Here is a 13,789-nt window from a genome sequence, read left to right as displayed (position 1 = left end):
CACGTCCACACCAAAACGGCATTTTTAAAATTAGGCACTAGGCCGGCGCTTTGTAGGCACTCGGGAATGGCGGCTAGGTGTTCTCGTCAAAGGGTTGTCGGAGTACCACAACGTTGTCCAGATAACAAAGACAAATTTCTCACTTTAAGCTTTGCAGAATTGTATTCATGAATGGTTGAAATGTCGGTAGGGCGTTGCAGAGGTTGAAAGACGTGACGTTGAACACAAAAATACCGTCTGGAGTAACTATTGCGTGTTTTTATCGGTTTTTTGAGTCCATGGGTATGGCCCAATCACCGGATTATAGCTCAACGAACGATAAATAAGATGCCGATAGGAGTCGGTCTACGGCGGCGTCAATTCGGCGTAGCGGATAGACGCCCTTTTCTGTGATGGGGTTAAACACCCGTAGACGATAGGAAATCTCCAGTAGTCGTCCTTCTGCGAAGAATTACTGGCGATGCCCACGCAACCGGATCGGCTACCTCCATCAAAGCCAACCCTCACCCTCCACCAGAAACTGCTGATATGCAGGAGGGGGGGGGGGTATTTACAAAAGAAGATGGGAACTAGTTAACTGGGGAAAGCGGGTTACTGGACGTTCCGACAGTACGAGCGAGCATCGACTGTGCAACCGTACGTAGAATACGATGACCTCAACACGGGTACGTTCGAGGATTATTACAGGGTGTTGTAAAGCCCCACTGGGTTCATCACGTTCGTACAGCTTTTAGGGTGTTCTAGACGCCGTACAGCAAAAACTTTGACGCCGCGATATTAAGTGTTATCCTTGAGACTGGGAGTAAGTTTCGACCCAGAACCAACGTCCATGACTCAGCGAGGAGCTTCTGCGTCTATACTTCACGCCCTACACAATTCAACGGCCAGTTAGGTAACCAGGCAACGAAGTCAGCCCGAGGTCGTCCAAGATCGCCCCGAGGTTGTCCACGTGGTTCGCCCAGAGCGTTATTACAGCAGATCATGGTGTGGAAAAGTCTCAATTTAATATCGGGTCGCTACCCTTCTAGAAGGCTGATAATGCCGTAAACCATTCATTCTGATTTGCTCACTGATGTGGCCGCTTCCTGCTATCTTATCCTACGGTTCAAGCGAAGCGCACATTTGGTTGTTCTTTCACATGTTAGAGGGTCACTCTCGCTCACAGAGCAAGGAAAATACAACAGGGGAAACGGCACTTTCTCGGGTGGCCGAATTACCTCACAAGCACTTGGCCTAGGTTTAGCTAGCGGGATTTGTCGCGGGAGATGCAACTGCGCTGCCACCGCAATCAGCGTTGCGCTGGGCAGCCCTGGAATCAATTGTGGCTGCTGTCATATCATATCATGCCTTCTCCTTCCCCGCAGGATCTTCGGAGCTTTGGTTTTTTAAACGACATCAATTCGCTCGCCCAAGTGGACCCTGGTATATTTTATTTCCCCGTGGTCTTCCTTGCTAGAGAATAGGCTTTTGAGGTCACCGTTTAAGGCTGTTCTTTATTGGTCCGAAGTGTTCTCGGTCCGATTAAATGTTTCTGGAAAGGACAGCACTCCCGCTAAATGCGTGGTATGACCACGCTTGCGTAGACGTCGCACTTAACAACGAATCTATCATAGTCGAGGCGTTCATGGGACGGGGCGTGGGAAAGCGGGCGCAGGGGTGTGTAGAGGTCACAGCCTAGCGAGGGGGTGAACTAGCATCAATCACAGGTGCAGCGTAGTGGGGAAAGGTGGAACGGGCGCCAAGCGCTGTCGGGCTGAGCTAAGGTGCCTGTGATAGCACGCGCCGAACGCAGGTGGTCCGGCTGCAGGACATTGGGAGAAGAGTCTTCCAATTTGAGAGCAGGCTCCCAAGCGTGGTCTCAGGGGAGCGCGCGTATATTTACAAGTGGTTCTTTGTTCGAATGTTCGAAAAAGGGGTAATGTAGCGCGCTCTCCGGAAGAGCACTGTTGCGAGAACCAGCGAGAGGCGCCCCGCAGACGGGCGCGAATGCGATTTCACCAGTTCTGTGAAGCTTAGCCTCGCGATTAGGAAACGGTAGACAGCTGCGGGGTAACATAAGCTTTGTCGACGTTAAGTCAGTGAAGCTGGACAAAGTTTTTCACTGCTTTTTCGGCGTTTATCTGTTTGTTCTACCATCGCGGTGTACAAGTGCGCTGCAGCAAACGTTATTTTTACAAGAGCCTTGTTTGCCCTTCCTTTTGAGATACTATTTAACCAATCTAATGTAGCAAGCGCTTCCATTATTGGCCACAAGATTTTCTGTATTGATAAAGCTTTCACTTTCGCTTGCCCTCTCTCTCTCTCTCTCTCTCTCTCTCTCTCTCTCAATGTATATCAGTACCTACACATAAAGGCGTTAACTTGGCTATTAGGTGACGTTACTGCTCAATTCTTGAGACGATAAAGCACCAAACCCACAGTCTTAAGAGATATTCCCGCCTCACCCGCACCTCAGAGTCTGAGACGGCGAAAAGACGCCGACCCCACCTTTTCTCTTAAATAGACCATTTATGGTCTTCAAATTAAGACAGGGCTAAGGGAACACACCACGTTAACGCCTGACGTTAGTTGTGCACTCAGACGCCACCTGACCCAGGCCGAAATATGAATTTGCAAAAGCTATACATGCAGACTTTTCTTCAAGCTTTCTGCGTGCAAAAGTGAAATGGTTTCCAAATAATAGAAGCGAGTTTTTGTATAGACAGCATACACGTTTTCTTGCTCTTTGAGGCCTCGATGCCAACAACCGGAAACTGCAATTGGCTTTATCGTGCGCAGCTGCGTGAGCCGAATTCAGTCGGCATTCTGGCGCCGTTCATTGATCGTACTGCATACGAACTGCAGTCTCCTGTGCTGCCGAGTGGCACATTTTTGCAGCATACGAAAGGTAAGAACTTTATTTTGTGGGCTCAAGTGGGGCTAGGTAATTCGCTGCGACCACTGCCAAACAGCGCCAGAAAGAGAATTAACAGTTTAGAGTACGGCAGTGTTGTGTAATCTAAACTATTATACGTCGTTTTTTGAGCTCTTTAGCTGTTTTTTTACTTCGATAGAGTTTGAAGGTAGTGGGCTAGTGTAATAGCGTTAACTTTTGTGTTTTCTGCACTGAATGGGCAACCAGCGCCAGGCCGAACGCCTGTAGTGCAAAATGCGTACACATGCGCACACGATCACAGGCTCCACCTGTCACTGACTTCAAAAAACGTGTATCATTAGCAAACACTGGCGCAGTCTGTTACCACAAAATATGCACTTTAGACAGTCCACAAAAGGAATCTTCATTATTCGCTTTATAATTTCGACGACGGTTTGTATTTGAATTTGCTACGGCCTGTGATAGCGTCAAAAAGACCAACGAGGCATAACTGCTTTAGGTCGGTAGTAAGCGCTTTAACCAAAGGCTCATTCATCTAAAATTCCGTGGTGATTGCCTGCATACTTCGACAAAACTGGACTCCCCTCATCAAAACTTACTCAAAAATATATTTTCCTCATGCACTCAGACACAATACCACTCTCTTGAGGCCCTCACCACTCGCATTCGCTTGTCCATTCCCACACACTGATCACTGCCGTCGGCCCCATACACTCACCGGCACCCTCCATTCCCACGCACTCGCACTGGCGTTCACGACTTACATCATAATACACAACAATCCCCAATACTTATTCGTAGTCCCACTGATTTGGCTTCTTTTTTTACAGCATAGCAATTTTACTTCGCTTGATGTTAATAAACGCCATGAATCCTTGAGTTGTGTAGAAAACTTTGCACGCAGACTATGCACATGGTGAATGAATGTTTGTTTTATGAAAGTGCCATGAAGGTTATGTCCCACAGCAGAGCAGTGAAATATCGCACACTGAGGTCGAACACGCAGGCATGCCATTCCACGATATCTGTACGGTCGAAATGCGCCATCACTCCCCACAAAGTTCTCCAACACACCATTGAAACGGTTTCTGAATAGATGTTTCAGACTGAAAAGCCTACTTAAAGATGTCCTAAACAATGCCGCCAAATGACACTGAAGCAAGACATGGGCTTAGTATTCAGTGCACCCCCAGTGAATGCACCAAGTCGAACACAGCCCGCCGTACCTTGCAAGACGGTGCACCCTGAGGTGAACTTGTCATCTCCTTCCCCATCTGAAAGCGTAACTTTCCCTGCGTGCCGCCAAACTCTGATTCTAAATGATCCCACGGGAATTTCTGCAACAACATCAATAAAGCCATCCTGCAACAATATCTATAAGCAAGATGCGTGTATGCATACAAGCAAATGAGCTAACAACCACTGCCACCCCTGTATATGTTCATAAACGCCAATATTGTGTATGATAGAGGAACCTTTTTGCCCCTTAAATATTCACGGAGACAATGGCAGTAAAGTTGCGTTATTCTGGCGTTTTTCTTAGATTTGGTATCTCGCCAAGAAATTAGAATGACCACGTTCAGGTTATGAGGTTTCGCCGGAAGGAGGCAATAAAATAACAAACATGAAGGCTACTCTAGTTAGTATCCTTTACTAAACCGCACGTTGTGGACTGGACGAGAAGGTAGCGAGCTACCACAGGCAAGTGCTCACACTGGATTACAATTTTACTTTAGAAAACAATACATATGCACGAAGACACATAGCAGGTCAAACTATGACATTACGCAGATTAGGCAAATCCTCACATGTACAACTGTCGTTGTTTAATGCACACCCCTTCCCTGAGAACAAGTGTACAGATGTCAAACAGCGCGTTGTCCTAAAATTAGAACTTGTAAGCACGCAGGCTCTGTGAAAGTCACCACTATTTCGCACTTGCTAATAAACTCCTACCGAATTGGGCTCGCATTGTCAGATAATCAATGCAGGCTACCATTGTCCCAGCAGAAAAAAGTGTATGACAACTCCATCTTGCCGGTACTTACCTACGGGCCAGAAACGTGAAGGCTCACTGAAAGGGTTCAACTTAACTTCTGGACGAGTCAGCGAGCAACGGAACGGAAGGTGAAACGTGTAGCATTAACGGACAAGAAGTGAGCGGAGTGGGTGAGGGAACAAACTCGTGTTAAGGACATACTAGTAGAAATTAGGAAGAAGAAATGGACGCGGGCAGGGCATCGAATGCGAAGGTAGGATGTCCGTTTGGTCTTTAAGGGTAACAGAGTGAATCCCTAGAGAAGTCAAGCGTGGCAGGGGGCGTCAGAAAGTGAGACGGGCATATGAGATCAAGAAATTTGCAGGAATAAATTGGTCGCAGTTAGCACAGGACCGCGATAATTGGAGATTATTGGGAGAGGCCTTTGCACCTGCAGTGGCTGCAGATAGGCTGGTGTTGTTGATGATGATGATGATTCTGCTGATGATGATGGTGAATACACTCTTGTGGGGGCGCGCAGTTTTCCAATCTGCTCGCGCTACTTTAAAATGCGGACATATATACGCGTAAACTGTTTGACCCGTTTAAGATCAGGGTTAAGACCCGTTTAAGACCCGTTTTGTCTTCAAGGTTTCAAATCGTTAGACCAAGGTAGGAAATTAAACAGGCGAATAGATTTCTTGCTTTCCTTTTTCTGTTTTTGTACTAGTGTTTCTGGAGCGCGGGCAGTGAAACCGTGCGGGACACGCGCAATATTGTTACGTAAAGGTGCATTTTTCGGTGTTATCTGAGGCTTTGAGAAATAAGCTCAGTCTACCCTCATCCTGAATACATGCTTTTTCCAAAGCTCTAAATCGACACTGGCTAAAGGTACGAGCTCCTACAAAATAAAATACATCCTGGCGTCCCCTGAGCAAAGCCTTCAACATATTCTCACTTTTAGAGCAAAGCTTTTGTGTTCCCACTGATTGCGTCTGCAACACGAAAACGCCGAAGTGAAAAAAAAAACTCTCCCCGTTGCCAGAAGCGAATCTGAGTCCCTGGCGTTATGAAGACGGCGTCTATCTGATTGCTCCATTTTGACATGGTCGAAGAGGTTTAGAAAGCATGAATGGCAACCAAGCAGTCCGTCATGCGAAAAATTTGCGTTCAACCATTGTCGTGGTTTGACGGACGGAAGCATGATTTTTTGTTTATACGAGAAAGGCAACCTCGTTTTATGAGTGTGAAAGGCAGCGATAGTATCTTTCTTCGAATTGGCAGATCCTGCAAGAAATTAGGCGAACTATGGAATGCACGCTAAAAGCGAAGTGTAAATTTGGCGCGTCTTCTTGGTATATAGATCTTCAGGTTAATTTCTTGTTCCATTTTTGTTTTCAGTAAACAGTTGCTCCAGGCGTATGTAAAAGACTGGAAGATCCGTCGTGTTTTCAAGCTACCAATGACGATGGCAGAAGTCCTGGAGTACGTGGTCTTCTGCATTGTCATTATCGCCAATCTGTCAACAGGTCTCTACGTCTCCTTCCGGAGAGATTCCCTTCGTCGCGGCACCACGTCGAACGAAGCGGAAGTGTTTTTGGGAAGCCGAGCACTGAGGGTGCTCCCGTTGGCCGCTTCTTCGGCGGCGTCACTGTTTTCTTCTATTGGACTGATCGGCTTCCCGGCCCATGTCTACACGTACGGAATGCATAGCGCTTGGACTCTCGTGACACCCGTGTTGTACTTACCATTGGCGACGTACGTGATTGTGCCTTTAATTTACAAGATGGGTTTCACGTCAATATTTGAGGTGAGCGGAAAATATGGTTACGTGTCATTTTTTTTAATTGCAGCAGCTATACAGGCGCTCTGAGCGAGCCACAAGGGGGGCATGTAAGGGTATGACCAATGCGTTGTTAGTGAGGGAAGTCACAAGCCAGGCGAAAGATGCACCCCTGATACCTTCCCCAGCCGTGCGCGTATGGATTCCTGTGCAATATCTTTGCAGGGCTGTTGGAACAGCCGCAACTTGGCGCCATGCAAATATAATTCACCTTTGCCGCTACTTTTGTGATTGTGAACACTATCATTCCTGTCCTACTGCGGCAGCCCTCGTATCAGTCATCACTCGTAGTGCAATATATTTCACGCAAAAAGTAGGCTATGTGAGCTTCTAGTAAGCGTAGTTACAATTATTAGTATTTTCCACCTTCTTTCCCACTGCTATAGTACCAGAACCTGTTCATGGTCGTGGTGAATGCACTGTTCCTAGCTATGGTTAAAATTGAACTTCCAGTTTCATTTCGACTCTATTTCCCTTAATCGCCTCTTGTAGGGACGTCATGTTGCCAGCTTTCTCCTTTTTCAAATAAAGCTTAAACAAATTTGGTGATTTCCACTGGCGGGTAGCTCTGCTCTCTGAAAAATACAGTGCTGCAATGCTTCCCCGCACCTTTGAACGAGCAACGCTTCGGGTTGCGGCAGCTTTGCCGAGCGGGAGTCAAATTTCTATGCAAACCCTAACGCATAAGTTACGTAGTCCCGTCGGCCCCCCCATAGTAAAAACGTGAGAAATTGGTTTTAACCGAAGAGCTGTTTAGCTTTTAATTCCGCCGTCGAACGCTACCAGAAAACGCACCCTTAGCGCACCTGGGCGTGCGCCTCCTAGGAAGGGCCCGGTGTCATCCAGGCTTGAGTGTGGGCTTGCGCAACCGGATGAGCTCAAAGTAGAATACCAAGAAAAAATACCAAGGGCACGTGAGCATGCGCGCCGTGAGTAGCGGCATTCGTCAGCCAACTCGACCTTCAAAAGAACTCTGCTCACCGATCGTGGCGTGGTCTCTCCCATGCGGTTCTCCTCACCAGTTCACGTGCGTATGAACTGGGAAGCACAGACGCCGGTATCGCAATGCCAATTGCCGCGGGTTCTAGCGTGTGATAGCGCGGTGGACTATGCGAGAGTTATTAAAGACTGCGTTGAGAGGGCTGTGAAAGGCACGCCGCTCGAAACAACCACAAAGTTTAGGTGTCTTTCAGCTGGCGTGCGGATATTAGGTATGAAAATAACCACTCGGCCAGCAATGCTCATATACGGGTGAATGGGCCTGAGGCACGCAGAGTTTTAGCCTACTCAAATGGGATTTTGGTGTCTGAGTAAACAAATAAATAAATACAACTAAAAAAATCAAACAAATGAATACAAACATTGGCGCAGCTTGCAGTAGTGGCGCAAGGCCTCCCTCTCTTCGTCGGAGACCCGGCTGTTGCATCATCGTCATCAGCAGCAGCAGCCCAGTAGGGCCACTGCAGGACGAAGGCCGCTAGCATCGACCTCCAACACCTCCTGTTCCGCGCCGCCCGAGTACATTCTTTGCCTCCAAGTTTCCTTATCTCATCCCTCCATCGAGAGATTGGCCTTTCTCTGTATCTAGAACCCTCTCTCTGTGTTCACTCTCTCACCCTGGGAGTCCATCAATTGTCATTTCGCCTAATTAGGTGGCAAGACCAAGTTCATTTCTTTTTATTTATTTCAACCATGGCATCTTCTAATTTAGTTTGTTCTCTGATCCGGGAAGCTCGTTTCCTGTCTCTAAGTGTTTACTCCGATCATTATTCGTTCTATGGCCTGTTGAGCTGACCTAAGTTTCTTTCAGGTTGTTTAGCAGTGCACCAAGTTTCTGCTCTATATCGCCTCGCCTCATATTTATTTCGGAACTTGACGCGGAAATTTCACCACTCCGCTACAGGAAAGGTCCGACCACGGGAAGCGTTTGTTTCTTTCCAATTGGCTCCACATGTTATTATTCCCCACCGCTGATAACCCGTAGCCCTCGGGCCTTTAGGGCGGCCAAGTGGTTAGGCTGCCGTTTTGAAGACGTAGAATACTTGGGCTTATTTGCCGGTACCCCCATCGCCCAATTTTTTCCTTGAGGTTTTGGGGTTTTCCGGGAATCCGAACGGATTTGCGCCGGTCTGAACAGCTATGCTGTGAATATAAAATGTAGGCGTCGTTGCTCATACGCTTTGAAACAGTTTGTAGTTCTGTATATGTGCAGACATTCCGGTAGAAAAACGGCTATCTACCTTTCATGAAATGTGCATCTCATGGCCCAATTTGAAATAGAAATAAATGTACATTTGGCAGCGGTGAAGAGTGGTAAGATCAAATTTATGTCCATGGTCAGCACTCGCCACTAGCTGTCGGCGGAGAACTTATTGTATTCTCGCAAATTTGACTCTGCCTGCTGAAAACAATACTACATCTGAGAGAGGTAGTCCTTGTTATTCTGAATCCGTCCTTTCCTCGAGCCTCCAGTGGAAAAGATCTTTGGAATATATTTTCCCATGCATAGGCATTGCGGAAGGGAGCAAAGGGAGCAAATGGAGTGAAGGAGGGACTCAAAATACGGTTCAGTATCTTCTTTAAGACTGTTAGCATAACAGTCGTAGCATTAGTGCGAAAGAATTTTGTAAATTCCCTTCTCCAAAGTTGGGCCTTCTCGGTACGCATTAAATGCCACACGAAATTGCCCATCGCATAGATAAAAGGATAAATCTACGAGATGAAATGCTTAAATAGTTCGTCTGAATGGAGATCGAATCGAGGCCCTCCTGACGGTGAGTCGAACGCGCATCTCTAAAGCATCCCAAATGTAGCACTAGTGAATGGGTGGAATATTTCGTCTTAACATACGTTGAAGCTATTATACTCAAGGGCTGGACGAGAATGTCTCGGGTCAGGAATAGAATGAATAAACACTAACGCAGTCACTAACCAAGTGGAAAAGTTCGAAGCCTTTTCGGAACCAGGGTCCTTTTTTCACAGCGGGGCGGAGAAAGAGAAGCAGTCGAAATTTGAAGGTAACGCTTGAAACGTAATGACCGCAGGTACCACAATGGCAACGTCTCTTCTTTCTGATTCACCGTACGGAGTATGTATGTATGAGTGGGAGGAGGAATGCTTTTAATGATGAACAGAAGTCAGCCTGGCAGCGAGCTTGGCTTGCTACTCCACATGAACATGATATGTGCGAAAGTGAAATGAAACGAAGACACAAAAACTCATACAGACGCTACAAAAGCAAAGAATCACACAAACTGACAAACGCAGGATCACGCACACAGCGCACCAACAGAAGTGAAGTTAAGGCAAACATTCACACAGTTTTGTTCATGCCGGAGTCACGGAGAAATGACACCAACGCCCGTGTACTCCGTGTTGCCGCGGCAGTTGAGTGCCATGTACCAATGGCGTTGCAAAGCTTCAATGGTGCATCAGCACGCAGTCCCAAAGTTGTCTTCGAGGTTAGCCGCGGGGTCTCATAACGGGGACACACACACAGTACATGTTCTATGTCCGCACGAGCACTGCATACTTGACAGTGAGGGGAGGCAACTCGGCGCGTCTTGTGCAAGCAGTGGCTGGTAAAAGTGACGTTGAGGCGAATGCGGTAAACGACTGCTTCGTTGCGCTTTCCCAGGCCACACGGAATTCGAAAAGTGCAGGCGGGATTGATTTGGTATAATGGCTGATGATTTTTTGTTCCGTCTATCTAATGGAGAGTTGAGACCGCCCCGCCATGGAGTACGCAAGTGTCGCGGCGTCACGTCGAGATAAAGTAATCGGGATGATGACAATAGATTGGGTGTGGGCCGCGCAAGCTGTTGATTCGGCCACCACATTCCCATTCAACTCACAATGTCCAGGTAGCCACTGTAACTCTACCTCGTGAAGCATGCTGGCAGACTGTTTAGGCAGGGTGTGTATATTGAGGGCTAGTTGTTCGCGCGGGAATGATGCTAGTTGCTGAAGCGCTGCCCGTGAGTCTGTGACAATCACGCACACAGAAACGTGTTGCCCAAGCGCAAGGCAGCAAGTTCTGAGGTCGTCGACGTTGTTTTATGGCTTAACATGGCCGCAATTGTGGTCCGCGTGGATGGAGCCCAGATTCCGACAGCAGATGATGTGGCCGTCAGCGATTCTGCAGTGTAGATATGCTTGTTGTTAGGGTAGCAATTCCACATGTTCCCTAGAGTGAAGTAATTTAAGGGTGGTATTGGCAACCTTGATTTACTGACAATGCCTGGTACTATGGTGACGATTCGCCAGGAGGAGTACAACCAGGGCGGGACATGAAGCGTCGCAGGGCCCTTCTGACACAAGGGTGGTAGAATGTCTTGTCCCTCTAAGGCAGAGCTTGATCTCAACGGATGTCCATGGACCCTAGCCGCCAGCCGCAGTTGTAGCCGAAGCTGCTCCTCTTTTATTAGTAAGCTGGGTAAGAAGCGCCTAGACTTTCGTATGGTCCCCAGCGTAGACGTTGCCTTCGTATGACCCAGACAAAACCACAGAGCTCGGGCCTGCGTACTTTCTAACAGCCTTGTGTTGATCTTGGAAAGAGGGCCGAGTACTGGGAGGCTGTATCGGAGCAGTCCTTCGCAGAGTGATGTGTAGAGACGTAGGAGGGGCACAACACAACAGCCTCCTGATCCGCTGGTCAGCATGCGTAACACCTGAGCGAAGGAGCCCAGTTTCTCTTTCAGAAGATAAATGTGAGGGGACCATGTCATCGACCTGTCAAGTGTTACGCCCAGGAATCGGTGTGAGTTCACAAAGGGTCTGGCGACCCCTGCCGCTGAAAGATGATAGTGGGAGACATCACGTCTTGTGAAGGCTATTGCCGCACATTTCCAAGCCGAGATTTCGAGGCCACGTCTTGTCAAAATGTCCGCTATAGAATTGATAGCTTTTTGAAGGCGAGCTCGTAAAACTCGCCTGTTGCGGCCAGAGCTCCTCATGCAGATATTGCCTGCATAGAGCGATATTTTATGTATGAACGACAATAACAGGAAATGACGAACGTTAGGTTGCGTTCTTTAAACACGTGTGCAGCATTGTGCGATTTAATATAGTGCCGCTGCTCCAGCGCGTGCGCGGCAATCGCATTGTTAATGGCTTCTTTCTGTCATGTGGTGTTGGTGCTTTTTATTTTTTCTTCTCGGCAATGTTCCGGTTTCGGCAGTGTAAACTTCGCTGCAACCATCGCAAGGTGTGTGATAAACAGCACACGTAAATTGATTACCGGAAAGCCTGTTGTTGAGTTTCACCAGCTTATTCTCAAGTTAGCTGGCCGACACGTCTTCAAATCGTAGGGCATAATCTGCACAAAATGGGCCAAAGCTTTGCCCTTACTAGTGTGAGTGGATAATGTTTCAGAGTATCGGAACACTTTTCTCCAAATGTTCTGTGCCGGCGCCTTGATCATTGGTCAGTTCACATCAGGTGAGATTTGTTTGCACTGCGATGGTTCATAGGCGCCGCCATTTTGTTGTTTATGCTTCGTTGTCCGTCGACTGTGATAATCGTAGTTTGACCTCTCTGCTATACGGTTGCGCCTCAGGCGTCGTTCCGAACGCAATCAAAGATATCGAGCCTCGCTACATGTCAGCTGCAGAAGTGTGTCCGAAGGTACCGTGTTCCTGCATCTTCGGCAGTGTTGTTTACAAATGATCTTGGCGAACTTAGCGGTTAGTCCGCGGAAGTGGAAGTCTGGCAACACTGATAAATATCAAAATGGCCGCCGCTGCTCACTTGCGGGCCTCAGTGACGGTTCTCTATATCTTATCAAGTGACACTAGCTTATACCACGTACTTAGAGAATGCCGTCAGTGGCCGTAAAGGCCTTATGATTGCAAACCCTCGTTTGCAGTACCTAATTCTCCAGTCTTCTGAAAACGTGCTCGGGGTAGCCCTTAACAGAGAACTTCCGGCGTACCAATTTTAGTTGTGTTTGCAAATATTCTCCGTCCTTTTCTTTTTTCGCAAGTCACCAACGGTGACACAACGGCGTGTTTGTGGACAACCGGGTGGTTCGATTGAAAGTCAATGTCGGAAACGCAGTGTCTTGCCTTGCTGTACACGCTGATAGGAAATTCACCTTTCCTGCGTTTTATCAACACGTCAAGGAACGGCAGACGTCTATGTTCTTCGTACTGGACCTTAATCTGTATGCTACAGTTTTGGCTCGATGGTATTTAGTTCATGCAAAAGACGGGAGGTGTCTTGTTTCCGAACAATGTAGCAGTCATGCACGTAGTGGTAGAAAACCATTGCTTGGGGGGTGAAAGTCAAGAAGATTGTTCTTCCAGAGTTTCCATAACAATATTTGCGGTTACGAAGGCGGGAGTGTCCACGACTGTGCCATGCTCCTGCAAGTACAACTCCGAGCAGTAAGTAAAATACTTATTGCTGAGGAACAGCCGAAGTGGAGTATATTACGTAGTGTGGGGCGAAACAGGAAAGATCATCAGAACAAGATAAAGAGCACCAACACAACGTTAAAAACCAAAAAGTGAATGACAACGCTATTGGTGAACAGGCGCAAGAGCGGCAGCACAATATTCAGTGAAACTACGCTGCAACTCGGCAGAGGGCAACCTGACGTCAGGCCTTTTGCTGAAATCATCGTTCATGCGGACACACACGGATACGATGAACCGGAAAGAACCGCGTTGCCATTGATAAACATGCTGTCGTTACCTCACCAGTCTCGACTTTCAATTTCGGCTTGTCAATTTTCGCCTTGTGATGAACACAGAACCAGTAGTGTTCCGAGCAGCCTTTCACCTTTCTGACTTCGTGAGTGACTGCATAACTATTTCTTCATGGAAACTACTTATTGAGACGTACACGTGGGTAATGATTTCAGCATGCTGATTACCGAAACGACAATAAAGCCCGTAGAGCCTCCCCCCTAATCCCCCTCTCTGGTAAGAAGAACGAGAGTATGCGGCAGCCTGACGCGGTTAGCACCATTATGCGGATGACCGCAAAATTTGCTTTCGTTCGTTGCAGCCACAACAGATGGCAGGATAGTAGCGCAAAAGCGAATATGTGCCGTCGTAACGCTGGAGTTATTATTACGCTTTGAGTTGCA

The 13,789-nt window shown here is 47.6% G+C and overlaps 1 protein-coding gene across 1 annotated transcript in view; it reads left to right on the top strand.

Moving 5' to 3' along the window:
- The first annotated feature begins 2,802 nt into the window (after positions 1–2,802).
- LOC144152256 (sodium/iodide cotransporter-like) overlaps positions 2,803–13,789 on the top strand; it is a 121,018-nt gene continuing 110,031 nt past the window's right edge. Inside the window, exons 1-2 of the mRNA XM_077683488.1 lie at positions 2,803–2,887; positions 6,255–6,663. Coding sequence (XP_077539614.1) covers positions 6,316–6,663 — 348 coding nt within the window. The 5' untranslated portion in view covers positions 2,803–2,887; positions 6,255–6,315. The remainder of the gene's footprint in view (positions 2,888–6,254; positions 6,664–13,789) is intronic.

This window comes from Haemaphysalis longicornis, unplaced genomic scaffold (genome assembly GCF_048455015.1).
Source record: "Haemaphysalis longicornis isolate Haplotype H1 unplaced genomic scaffold, Haemaphysalis longicornis Haplotype H1 scaffold_9, whole genome shotgun sequence".
NCBI lineage: Eukaryota > Metazoa > Arthropoda > Arachnida > Ixodida > Ixodidae > Haemaphysalis > Haemaphysalis longicornis.
Note: the sequence above shows the minus strand (reverse complement) of the source record. Positions and strands in the feature narration are given on the sequence as shown.